At 40.1% G+C, this 13,526-nt stretch overlaps 1 protein-coding gene across 1 annotated transcript in view; it reads right to left on the reverse strand.

The window, feature by feature from the left end:
* Positions 1-6,655: 6,655 nt before the first annotated feature.
* Positions 6,656-13,526, reverse strand: part of LOC149208987 (uncharacterized) — a 209,679-nt gene continuing 202,808 nt past the window's right edge. The window contains exon 8 of the mRNA XM_089394188.1: positions 6,656-7,088. Within this exon, the coding sequence (XP_089250314.1) occupies positions 6,986-7,088 (103 nt within the window). The 3' untranslated portion in view covers positions 6,656-6,985. The remainder of the gene's footprint in view (positions 7,089-13,526) is intronic.

A 13,526-nucleotide genomic window follows, 5' to 3' on the forward strand; every position in this document is an offset into this window, starting at 1 on the left:
TATTTAGAATCTACCCAAAACCTTATTGGGTTTTGGAGATCTCATGTGCCCCAACCTCTCCACCAAATTTCGTGGCTAGAGCACATCCGATGCTACCCCAAGTCAACACTCCCTCTTAGCGAGGATTGTGCTCTAGCAATACTCCTCATTGAATATTACTCTGATCATCCGGCATCAGTACCTGTGTTAATGCTAGGCCTTTCTGCCCAACATCCTCTGCACTGCTGCCTCCTGTACTGCTACCCATGGTTCTGCCACTGCCACTGATGCATTTGTACGACAGCTCCCTCTGCATATGTGTTGTTGTTGGTCCTTCTTCCCAACAATGCATCTGCACTGCAACTCCCTCTACATCTATGTTGTTGTTGGTCCTTTCTCCCAACACTGCATCTGCACTCCACCTCCTCTCATCATGTTGCATCATGTTACTCACTGCTGCACCACAACTCAGTTACTGAGAAGTAATTAATCTCCCAACTAACCTCCCTGTTGGGCTAGAAACACCCACTGATGTTGAAGCTCCCTCTGTCGCTGACAAGTGCTCCCTCTCTCTGACCTCTGTGTTGCTGCAACAACTCCCTGCATCTCACACTGTTGCACACCTCTCTGTGCCTTCCTGCACTAGTGCAACACTCCTGTGCCTCTCGCACTACTGCAGCCTACTAGCTTTGCGCTGTCTCGGGACTCCTTCACTGTAGCTCTCTCTGCTGCTCTATCCGCATTCGTCTCTACCCACTCAGCCAGTCCTACTACTCCTCGTTGGGGCCCCCGTAGCAAGGTCTAATCCAAGAGGTTGGGTACCTCGAGGATCCTGCCCCTCATCGCTTGTAGTCCACCTAACTATAGATCAATGTCTCCCCACTTCTGCTCAAGTGGTGTGTGTGCACTCATGGCACAATCATCGTCTGTCAAAACTTCCTTCTCTACCCGTGCTAGCGCTGCCTTAGTCTCGGAAGACTCTCCCTTACTCTTCTTCCTTGGGCACTGGGTCGCATAATGTCCCATCTCCCCACAGTGGAAGCACTTGATCTTGGAGAGATCTTTCTTCTTCTGCTTCTCGTGCTTTCCCTCAGATGCTAGGGCCACATCCTCCTCCTCCTACTGAACTTTGATCCCTTTGTCGCTGCTACCTGTCTTCGACTGTCGTCCGATCTCTTCCTAGTGAAGAGCTGCCCACATCTCATCCCAAGGTAGGAGAGTCTCTCTGCCTAGGATGCTCTGGACAAACACTTCCCAATCTTCTGAGACAGCATTCAGGGTTGTCCTCACCATAAGCTCCTGATCTAGTGTCGCTCCTATAGCAGTCAACTGGTCTCGAATCTCATTCAGTCCTCCGAGGAAGGTGTCAATCGATTGGCCCTTCTTCATTTGATACGACCTCATCTGGTTCTCGAGTAGCATTCTTCTCTACACAGAAGTATGCTGGTACAGGTTCTTGAGAACCTCCCACATCTCAACTGTCGTTTCCTTCTCAGCTATGTGTGGTACCACATGATCCTTGATCCCGTCAAGGATAATGCACTTGGCCCTCGCCATCGCCTCTTCGTACTTGTCATTATCATTGGGCTCGACTGGGATAGCTATAACCTTCAAGGCGAAGTTCTTGACACGATTCCTGTCAAGCACTGATAAGATTCTGGCCTTCCAGACTACGAAGTTCAATGCTCTGTCCAGTCTATCCTGGTCTCTTACCTCGTGTAGTGCCATGACGCTCCTCTACTTCCCTCCTGAAAGTTTTCTGTTTGACTCCTCTGAGTCTCTACTTCCCGTCTGGAAGTTCTCTTCTAGACTCCCTCTGAGCCCTGATTTCCCTCCTGGAAATCCTTCTGTCGCTTGTCGAGATACCCCCTACTCTAACCATGTTGTGCAACTACACTGCTAATCCAGGTTTCTCGGCTAGAAACCCTCAGTAACAACTCCTCTGCCCTTCTCTGTCAAATATTGTTCTGACTACAGTACCTCACCAGCTCCACTCTGCAATATTTCTGCAGCCTTCTAGACTCCAACAACTGCCTCTCTGTGAACTGTGTCAGCCCCTCTCTGCCCCACGCTGGCTCTGCGTCACCCCAGATGGGTCTGCGTCAGCCCTAGGATGCCCTGCGTCAGCCCTCTGGTGTCAACAACGCTGGCCTCTCTGAGGCTCTACACGCTCCCGATTTCTTCTATGTGGCTCTGGCTAGCTCAGCGTCACACTTCTTGGCCTTTGCGCTGCTGGAAACAGCTTTTGTTACCTCGGGACAACTGTTTTCTACTACTATTGCTCCGCTCAGCTAATGTCTCTTAGTCCTCCTGCAATCTGCAATCACGCTCTGATACCATGTTGAAGTTTCTAAGTTTACTTAGCTTAGAAACCCTCCATGTACTTTTCCTGATTTATTCCTACCTACTTGTTATTTTTTCTTTAACGAGTTATTTACAAAGTAAATACTGAAAATAAACACCAATGCATGCTCAACATATTACAGATCAGCAACTAAAAGAAACAAGAACAAACACACCACATGACACCATTATTTTTGGACCAATGTCCCTGGAAAAACCCAATGCGAGAAAACCGGTGCAGCTATCTGAGGGTTTTCTTATTAAGCAATATTCGAGTACAATATGGGTGCCGAAACTGGCCTACCCAATGGAGAATTTCCTTAGCAGCTATATCTCACAGTTTGAGAGAAATCCCCTGGCTGAAACCCCGGAAAATCCTTCCAGCAGCTCCTCAGCACAAAACTGCTCTGCAACCCCAGCGTCTGCCCAAACTGGACTGCGTCAGCCCCTCTCCTAGCATAATCTCTGCCTTCTTTGTTTCTCTCTATACTCAATGCCCCTCAGCTGCTCTCCCAATCACTGATTCTATCTCTCTTAGCAAACCTCGCTCTAGAGAATAGAATGAATGATCATCTAGTGTACTCTCCAAGTGACCCTCAAGCCTCCTCTTATACTTTTCCTATTGACATCTCAACGGCCGAGATTAAGTCCCTAATCAACGGCTAAGATTAGATCTAGCTTGATCCATGTCTTTTGGACCACTCTAACACAGATTCATATTGATACACATTAATGTTTTATTTTCCCTAAGTTTAGACTTAGGGACTCCATTAAAAATATTAATTATTTTAATATCTCCCGATATGTTTAGAATCTGCCCAAACCCTTTCTGGGTTTTGGAGATCTCATGTGCCCTAACCTCTCCACCAAATTTCGTGGCTAGAGCACATCCGATGCTACCCAAAATCAGCACTTCCTCAGTCCAAGTCAAACCCAATCAAATCTCTTCTAACTGCACAACTTCGACCCCCAGTTACAGAATTTCAGCCTCCACTACAGGTCTGAAATTTTTGGCCCCTGCAATAGTTACTGCTTCCACACATGTGAGCAATTTCAGGGCTTCTGAGGCTTCCTTTGACCTTCGCTTGGGTTCCTCCTAAGGCTTGCAATTGACCTAATAGGCCTTCTTTCGACCTTCTTTCTACAATTTCCTCAACTTTATCTTGTAGCATCAAAACCCTAGCCTTCCTTCTTCACACATGTCAGAAAGAGAGAGATAAATAACCCAAACCATTGTCCTTTGTCCTTCTTCCCTCTTCACTAGCCTTCTTCTGCTTCTCCTTCACTTAGATGAGGAGAAGTGAGTGACTGTCCATAGGAGGTCGAGTTCCCTCCTATTTATAGGCTTCCAAGGAGTATGACATTCCCTAATGAGGTCAAATTCTTAGCTGCCAAGCCAACTTGGTCTTGGAGGGCATTTTGACACTTTTAAATAAAAAAATAATTCTTTTGACATGTTACAATGTGCCCAATGGGGTCTTCTTCATATGACAATGACTCTTTTGACTTCTTGACTCTAGTACAAACCCTAGAAGCACTCAATGGGTGCTTGACCTCTAAATAAAAAGACCTTGACCTCCAAATTATTTTTCTTTCTACAATTTACAAAAATCAAAAGTACATTTCATATTTATGAAAATCAAACCTAGTTACACATTTCAACAATAACTAGTATCGGTCTTCATAATTGTACTTTACTCACGATGTAAAAAAAGAAAATTATGATAAAAGAAAAAATATTTTTATTAGCATGGGTTTCATGCTCTGTGTTTTGTTTCTAGGTCAAGCCTCCATTGAAGGCTTCTAGGTTTGTGTCTTGAGTCTTTGTCATTATCATTATATTCGAGACCCTTCTTTGGCTTTTGGTGTCAAGAAAGAAAAGGATTTATGTAATAAAATTGTCTTGTCCCTCCTCCACCAAGTCGGCTCCTTCAACTATCTCGTCGGCCTCATGAAGGGATTTGTCCACCTTGTAAAGACTATAAATAAAAGGAGCACTCGACCTATTGTTATCATCATCCAAGCGACAACTCGATCTGCAGTTATAAGTGCAAAAGATGTCAAGAAAGGGATACGAACAAGAGACAACTCAAGCAAAGAAGGACGAAAAGTTTATCAAGCAAAGAAGACCAAAAATTTGTGTTTTTGTGCCACACGTGCAAAGGATCTGAAGCAAGTTGCAGGGGCCGAAGGTACAGGTCGAATTTCAAGAGTTGTAAGGAAGAAGCTGAGTTTTTAAATGCTTTGATTTGAAGAGTTTGTGTTAAGGGCTGACTTGTGTTGAAGAAAGTGTAACTAGGTTCGGTCTTCATAAATGTAATTTTGATATTTTATAAAATAAAAGAAATATTATTTTTGTTATTTATATCAATGAGTTTCTTGCTCATTGCATAGGTCTAGCACATGTCAAAGTGCTATAGGGAAGTCAAAGAGTCAAAATAAATATTGAAGACCCTTAAGGGCATGTTACACCATGTATATTTATGTATTAGAGTCCAAGAAATACCTCCAAGCCAAGTCACAAGCCTCCTCCATGCAATGACATCACAAAAGAAAGCAATCTAAAGCATAAAAGACAAGTCAGCCTCAAGTCATCAAGTCGGACTAAAAGAGGGAGCAGACCTCTATATATACGGGTCATATCACCCCTCCAAAGCAATGACATTCACCCCTGAAATCAGCGAAGGTAGAAGACAAGACAAGGGTACTAGAAGGACGAAAGAAGAGTCTCCAAGGGCAGCGAAGAAAGAAGGAAGAAGACCGAAGTGTAATAGGGCTATCTTAAAGCCTATTACAGTCACACGTGTGAAGAAAGGAGGCTTTCTCTGCTGTCATAACAGCCATTCTATCACAGTCATATAATCTCGTCGGTTGGTCTAGATAAGAAGGCCTATAAGGCCTCTCACTCAAGCGAAGAAGGAGACCACACAAGTGAAGGAAGAAAGAGGAATTTAACACAAGTTTTTAGAAGGAATCCCCTCACATATGCGAAGAATTAGGGCCTCACTGCTGTCATATCAGACCTGCAACTATATCTCAAGAAAGAGCTTGATTGGATAACGGAAAAGGTACCCTTCATAAGTAAAAGAGTCTAATAAGGATCAAAGAGGAATATCTCTTCTAGAGCAAGCATAACTAGGACTACTATCAGTTGTCGGAAGAAGAACGAAGTGCCGGAAGAAGAAGGACAAAGGCTTCACTTATGCTTGGAGGATATTCTTGTCAAGGGTCTAGGGTTTGGCATTTATCAATAGAAGCTTCAATAAGAGAAATTTCAAGAAGGGTTTTCCTCTCTAAGAGAGAGAGGTTTTGCCTTCACTGAGAGCCAACATCTTGTGTTCTTGTCTCTTGTGTTTTTTGGTAAATGTTTGATGAAGTAAGAGAACATACACTAATAATAAGAAGAAGATCAAGTTAACAAGAAAAGCAAAAGTGCTTCACAAATTCATAGCATGGCTAGAAGAATCCTATCATAACTCAGATGCCCTAGATTCTTCAACAACTTGGTGGATGGAGGAAGTTTATGTTTTGGTCAAAAAGGTCTAGGTTGTCTCATTTGATTTGGTTCTAAAGAAGAGAAGAAGAAAAAAATTGGGTTTTCCCCTAAAAGAGGGGTTTTGCCCTGGCTGAGCGCCTACATCTTGTGTTCTCTATTGTGTTTGTGATCTCCATTGTTTGGCATTTGTCTTGATGATAAGAATACAATAATTGGAAAGAAGAATTAATAAGAAACATCACAAGAAATTGTCAAAAAAAGAGAAATCAATTTAATAAAACCCTAACTATGTTGCCCTAAGGATTTCTCAACAGTACCCTGCAGATTAAAAAATGTTTTCTTCACCAAAAAGGCAAATTTACTCTCCAATTTATACTACTAGACAACACCAAGTATGAAAAGTATGACAAAGTTGGTAGGATATCAAATCTTGTGTTGTTCCATCAACAGAGTAGGGATTCTCTATAGAAATGAAAAGAAATGAGGAACTCTGATTTGAGTTAATAAATGCATAAAATATCAATGATATCAACTATATGTCAAGATATCCAACATCCAATTCGAGGACGAATCTAATTTTAATGAATAAATGCCAAGAGTCTTCTGAACAGCAATAATCAAATAAACTTGGCTATAGTTATATACACCTACAATGACAAGTTCCAGGATATGTAAATTTTCATCTCAGCAATAGTGTATTGCACATAAAATTTAGATATCGCACTTGAAAATTTAAGATAAGGTTTAAGCTTTCAATTTCGTTATGAACTGCAAAGCCACATAATTCATCTTGATTCCAAAATGCATGGGGTATTTTCATAACACGTGACTAAGATATGCTCAAGACGAAGAAAGAACTATGACATTTCTCATAATGGGAAACCGTAAACTGAATGTTATCTGCTTTTCAAACATATAAAGCTTATGCAACTGCAAACAAGTAGCAAAGCAATCTTCCTTCAGTATGCCATATCTTAGCTGCATATGATGTGGATATGAACAGGCACACAGTGTCCTAGTTTACAGTCAGGAAACTCCTTTGAAAATTCTTAAAAGGCTCCAGATGTTAATGCTTGTGGCCGTTTCATTCTCCAATTGAGAACAACACGTGCTATATTGAAAATGGAATACCTGCCTGTGATCTAGGAATCTCATGTACAAGTGAGTTCAAATTTTGTAAACTTTGTATCCATATTCAACAGATGTCATGCCTTGTTCCCAATCCCCAAAGCGTGCTCCACCAAAAACAAGTTGTTTAATACCAACATAACTGTCACAGTAGAAAAAATGATTAAACTCATGCAACACCATTATGAATATGTAACGAACAAAAGATTTTAAACAAAACTTATGTTAGCAATAAACAATTCGGACATAGAAGAGAACACAAGCCAACAAAATAAACACAACTCATCGATGTTGAAGTTGTAACTAGTTCAGTCTTCATAATGTAAATTTATCATTGATGTACTTGCTATACTTACTATATTTATTATATTTTTGTCAAAGCATGTTCTTCATGCTTAGAGTCAAAAAGAATTTGTTTTGAGTCAAGAAAATTTATTTGAGTCATGTCCCATTTGGACATTTATAAGAAAAAGAATTTGAATTTTTATTTTTAGTCACAAGCCCACAAGATGACCAAGTTGGCCCTCCTTGGACAAGTTGGCCTAGCTCTCCAAGTGGCAACTATTCGACCCTCCTGGACAGCCATATGTAAGAGATAGTTCGACCTCTTGGAGAACCCATTCATTCATCACATCACATAGTATCTTCTGCACCTAACGAAGAAAGAAGGTGGACAAGTCAAAGGAGAGAGAAGGAAGTCAAAAAACCAGAAGAATATTCCTTGTTGACTGAAATTTTTACTCTACTACAGCTCGCATGTGTGGACAAATAATTCTGTGGAAAAGGACCGAATTTTCTCAGGTAATTGTAGGCCAAATTTCAGCCTCTACTGCAATACTGAAATTCTGAGTTTGACCACATTTGAAGAAGTTTGACCAGCATTGACTTTGACTTTTTGGAGGCAACTTAGACGAAGGTTTTGACTTGGTATCTTGGTGGCAGTTTGGTCTTGGTCTTGGTCTTGGACATCTCTCATTTTGATTTGATTCTATAAGGAAAGGATTGTTGGGTTGTTCCCCTCGTGGGATTTGCCCTGGCCTCTGGCCTAATTTATGGTGTCTCTTGTCTCATTGTGATCTTTATGTATTGAACAATTGTATAATTGCTTGATGAAGAAGACATAAGAAGAAATAAGAACACATCTAATATTCACAACTAATTATCAAGAAGAGGAATTTATTGTTAAACTACATTGCACTTGGTTTTCCAACATGGTATCAGAGCTAAAGTGAAAGATGTTGAAATGTGTAACTAGGTTCGGTCTTCATAATGTTTATTGTAATCATGATTTTATATATTTTATATTAAAGAGAAAATAAATTTATTATTTTCATTCTTGATGCATGGGTTTCATGCTCAAGATAAATTTATTTATAGGTCAAGCACCCATTGAGTGCTTCTAGTTTTATCATAGAGTTATCAAGTCAAAAGAGTCATTGTCATACATGTAAGACCCCTTTGGGCATCTTGTATTATGTAAAAGAAATTTATTTGAGTCATAAAAGACCCTCCAAGACCTTGTCAACAAGCTGCAACAAGTCGGCATATATCAAAATCAAGTCGGTCTCGTCGAGGCAAACAGAGCCTATATATAAGAGGCATTCAACCTCATTTGGAGCACACATCCAACACATACGAAGAAGTAAGAAAAAGAGTTCGATCTTACAAAAGGAAGAAGTCCTAAGGCAAGCAAAGTTCAAGAAGAAAGCTAGAGTCAAAGTTTTTGGGTCCCTCTCTCTCTCTCTCTCTCTCTCTCTCTCTTAAGTGCAACCAAAATTCTGAAGTTGTTGGGTAAAAATTGTTGGATGACGAAGTTGCTGGAAATTTGATGGAGGACGAAGTTGCTAGAAAGTTGTTGGAGATCAAAGTTGTTGGAAAGTTGTTGGAGGTCAAAGTTGTTGGGGTTTGAACTTGCTGGAAAAAGTTGTTGGGGTCAAAATTATTGGAAAAGTTGTTGGGGTCAAAGTTGTTGGAGAAGTTGTTGGGGTCGAAGTTATCGTTGGAAAGTCAAAGTTTGTTGTTATAAGTTGTGTAAGGAAGGTACATCAAGAAGGAATGTTGAGTTGGTATTGGAGGGGTCTTTGTCAAGGGTCTTAGGTCTTGGAAATTGTCATTTGAAGATTCTATAAGAAGAGAAGAATTCTTACGGGTTTTCCTCTCAAGAGGAGAGGTTTTGGCCCTGGCTAACAACCTACATTTTGTGTCATCTTGTCTCGTTGATCTTCATTGTTTGGTAGTTGTTTCATGATAGAGAACACCATAATAATCAAGTGAAAGAAGAAGTTAATAACAAGTACCTCAAGTTAAGTTAAAAGAACATCACAAGCAGTTATCAAAGTAAGAGAAATCACCTAATCTAGCTGCCCCTTAGATTTCTCAACATGGTATCAGAGCTAACGTGACAAAACAAGAAGAGGCAGCTTGAAGATCATCCACTTGAAAGAAGGATACATAAGGGTCAAGGAGAAGTACTAACCTCAAGGATCACATCATCACTAGGAGAAGAAGACCTCAAGAACCCTACCTCCAATCAAAGTAAGGAAGACTACATATTTGAAGCATCTTGAAGTCTCAACATTCTTCATTTCTACATCCAAAGGAAGCAAGAAGAAGCATAGCCATTATCATCAAAGAAATCAAGATGATCTCCCTCATATTGAAGCAAAGATCACATCTCAAAGAAGCAACATCATCAAGGAAGCAACATCATCAAGAAGACATCAAGTTGAAGATATCATCATCTAGGAGCATCTTCACTTGACAAGTAAGTATCTTTATATTTATGTTTGAATCTACTATTTAATTTTGGTAAACTAGGTTCGGTCTTCATAAATATGAAATGTACTTTTCATTCTTGTAAGTTGTATATTGTAAAATGAAAGAAAAATCATTACTCTTATTTTGAAGCATGGGTTTCATGCTCAAGGTGTTTTATTTTAGAGGTCAAGCACCCATTGAGTGCTTCTAGGGTCTATCCAATGTCAAGAAGTCAAAAGAGTCATTGGCATATGATGAAAACCCCATCGGGCACATTGTAACTTGTAAAAAGAATTGTTTTTGTATCTAACAGTGTCAAAACAACCTCCAAGGTCGGTCCTTCGCTATCGTACTGCTCCTTAGTCCTTCAAAGGACAACACATCGAGACTCCAGGGGGGTTGCCACCTAACACTACTGCAAGTACACGAGCTGAACCAATCTGCTCTCTAGGTTGGCTGATGCAGGAGCATTTAGCTCAATAATATCATTGTATCTTAGTAGACATAGGGGGTCTTGTGTTTTCAAGGAAGTTGGTTTCCTATGTTTTGAATTAATGTAATTATTAAGGTTTTGAGTGATTTTAATGAGAGAAGCTAGAATAGGGATTTAATTAAGTATAGTGAGGCATATTAGCAAATATTCTCGAATGTAAGAGATCATGAGAGAATCAGGATAGTTGAGAGATTGAGAGATTTGAGAATTAATTGTAAAACTTAGATTAGGAGTTAGTTCATGATTTTGTGGATTAGAAAGGATCCTTAGGGATAAGGAAGAGATTTCAGGATTTTGTTGAGAAGATTATGGATCTAAACCAGGAATTGGTTGTAGAATCCTTTTGTATAAATGTAAGCCTAAAAGGCATAGTCAGCGGTTAGCTGGTTAGATAGTTAGTCAGTCAGGTAGAGAGTTAGATAGGTTTGACTGTAAGCCTACGACAGGTAGGAAAATAGAGGCCACTGATTAGAAAATCAGGCCAGAGAGACAAAGAGTCTCATTATGTAATCATTTGTTTACATATATATATATATATATATATATATATATATATATATACAGAGATTCAATTCCTAAACTGTGTAAGTGTGTGGTTTGAGTATTGAATGATAAATTATGTGTGAATCAGAGGTTCTGCATAGTATATGTATGCAAGTGGAGTTCGGGCAGAATACAGAAAGAAGTGAGGATGAAGGATCGTGTCGTTGAATCTAATTGAAGGATCAAAGTAAAGTTCGGGAGTGACAGTGGTTAAGGAATACGCAGAGCTAAGCTCATGAAAGAGTTATGTGACAGAACAACAAAAGACCAAAACCCTGAGGGAAGCCGAAACCACAGAAAGACATTGAAAAAACGGCATAAAAACAAAGTAAAGATAAGGACGGAGAAATGAGGTAACGATGCACAGGACTCGTTGGATCTAAAGATCAACGAACGAGGTTGAAAGCGATGGGTGACCAGGATTAAGTTGTGCCACATAAGTAAAAGAAATGAACGGCGGAGATTAAATCCAAGTACTTGCAGAAGGTGAACGGTGGGAATCGATCTGGATCGTCAGATCGGCGGTGATTAGCAACCACAAAGGGGTTGGAAAGTACGGGATGCCTTGATCGTGGTTGAAGGCCCGCACTAGATTTTAACCGTCGATCCCACAGTCAACGCTTACGTCACAGTCAACTACGAGGTTAAGTTTGCTGATAACCCGCGTGCTAGTTGAAAGGCCGCAGACCGTAGAATTTGATGGCCTCCGTCATCCAACAGATATCGAGCCATAAAGAGATCGGACTTTAACTTCAAGGGTGGACCAGATCATTTATAGATTAAGGTTTTATAATCCTTATCGACTCCGTAAGGCCAGTTAAACGTCGTGCAAGTGGTCTGTGCGATATCGTTGTGGACCGTCGGATCAAATGGGTTTTGATCTACAGTGCAGGATCACTGAGCAGCTCTGTTGATCGGGAAAGACATCAACCGTCGGATTAAAGGTAAGATCGACGGTGGAGATTGAAGTGATAAGGCTTGGGCCAGAGCGGACCTGAGAAGGTTATAGGTGCGGTTTTATTTTATTTGAAGTCTGGTTGTGTTATCGCATATCGCATACGAGAGGAGGAGTCTTAGGAATGCGATGAAGTCACATGTTGATGTGATGCGATATTGCGACAGTCGTTGATCTAGTGGACAAAATCAACAGTGGAAAGGGCAATCGCATATCGCAAATCAGGAGCTCTTAATGAAAATTCCATTGAGTCCTTCGAAACTCCGCAATTGCGATATATGACGAGTTGGCATGTAGAGTGGGGTTTGGTTAATATGTGCGGGTATAGAATTAACCAGAGTTTTTATAAAGGTTGAAGGGTTGAGTTATAAGGTTCCACGAAACAGGATTAACTAAGGATCAGACTGGGGTTAGTTATTAACTCGTTCCGCATGAGATTCAATTAAGGGGCCTTAAACCTTAACTTATGAAGATTTGGTTAGGCAAGTCATTGAAATTCCTAGAATAGATGAGATTCTGCATTTTATATGCATATTATGGGTATTATAGGTTTTTCCTGCGTCATTTGGTATTAGAGCAGAATTGTGGCTGAAACATTTGATATTAAAGCAGCACAAAGAAATTCTATGTGAAAATTTCTTTGAAAAGAATTTAGAACAGAGTTATGTTTTGAAGGTGTGTATATAGGTGAATGGTGACAAACAGTAGACACACAAAGATAAAGTACAGCAGAATATTGGGAGAATTGCATATGCAAGGGAACAGAGGACAATCCATTCAAAGTGCGGGTGAATGGTAGAACAAGATCGTGCAGAAGTCTTGAAGGTGAGATGGTATATTTTATTTTAATTTGATTTGAAGATTGGAGAGTGTGTGGTCTTTATATTGATACGCGGGTAACAACAAAAGAAGGTGAGAAGATTGCAGCAACCTAGAGCAAGGAGTGCTCAATTGGTTCCAGAGGAAAGAACTAGAGAGATGCTAAAAAAACTGAGCTCAGAGGAGAGAAGCTTAGTGAGGCATATGTAGCAAGAAGGAGATTTATTACTGCAGAGGTATTGTTGCACCTCACAAGAAGATCATAAGGGCAATTCCACAGAGGACGTGGGTAGAATTGCTAAGTAATGAAGGAAGCTGATAAGACTTTCTAAGTGAAAGAAGAGGTGGTCAGAACCAAGTATTTCATTGTGATTGAAATACAAGAGGACAGTTGTGTTCTTAGAAGATGTAGATGAGTTGAGGCCTAGAAGGAGCAGAGATAAGTGCTCAAAAGAGGTTCCAGAGATAGAGAACCAAGGGCTTGCCAAAAGGCCAAGTACAGAGGAAAGCTTGGTGAGGTAAGTGGCAGCAGGGAGGAATTGTTGTTACAGAGGCTTTAATGCAGCTCATAGTGAGTGAGTGAGGAACTCATAGAGATGGAGGAGAAAATGACTATTGATAGTCATAGTAGAGATTCTGAGGAAGACCACCGCAAAAGAAATGTGAAGAAAGAGGATGCTAAGGCAAATGGAAAGAGAATGAGTCAAGAGGAAATCAATGTTACCAGACTCGGAATCGGCAATAAATCGGCGAGGCAAAAGAGTGAAGAGTTTTAATCAGATCGGGAAAAAATCGGCAAAAAATCGCTGAATTCATTAAATAAAAATATACACATATATTGAATTAAAAAAAAAACATTTTTCATTAATATTCGGTAAAGGCATGTCCAAACAATGCATAATATCAATAGATGTCCAAAATATCATGAATGAATAAGTATCTCATACCCGTCATAAAAAATACATTGGAAATAATTGATTTTTAATAAGTGATATCTTAACCTCCTTAACTCT

Source organism: Pinus tabuliformis, chromosome 1_2 (genome assembly GCF_031772625.1).
Source record: "Pinus tabuliformis cultivar Carrire ecotype Pingquan chromosome 1_2, CPIR1, whole genome shotgun sequence".
Lineage (NCBI taxonomy): Eukaryota > Viridiplantae > Streptophyta > Pinopsida > Pinales > Pinaceae > Pinus > Pinus tabuliformis.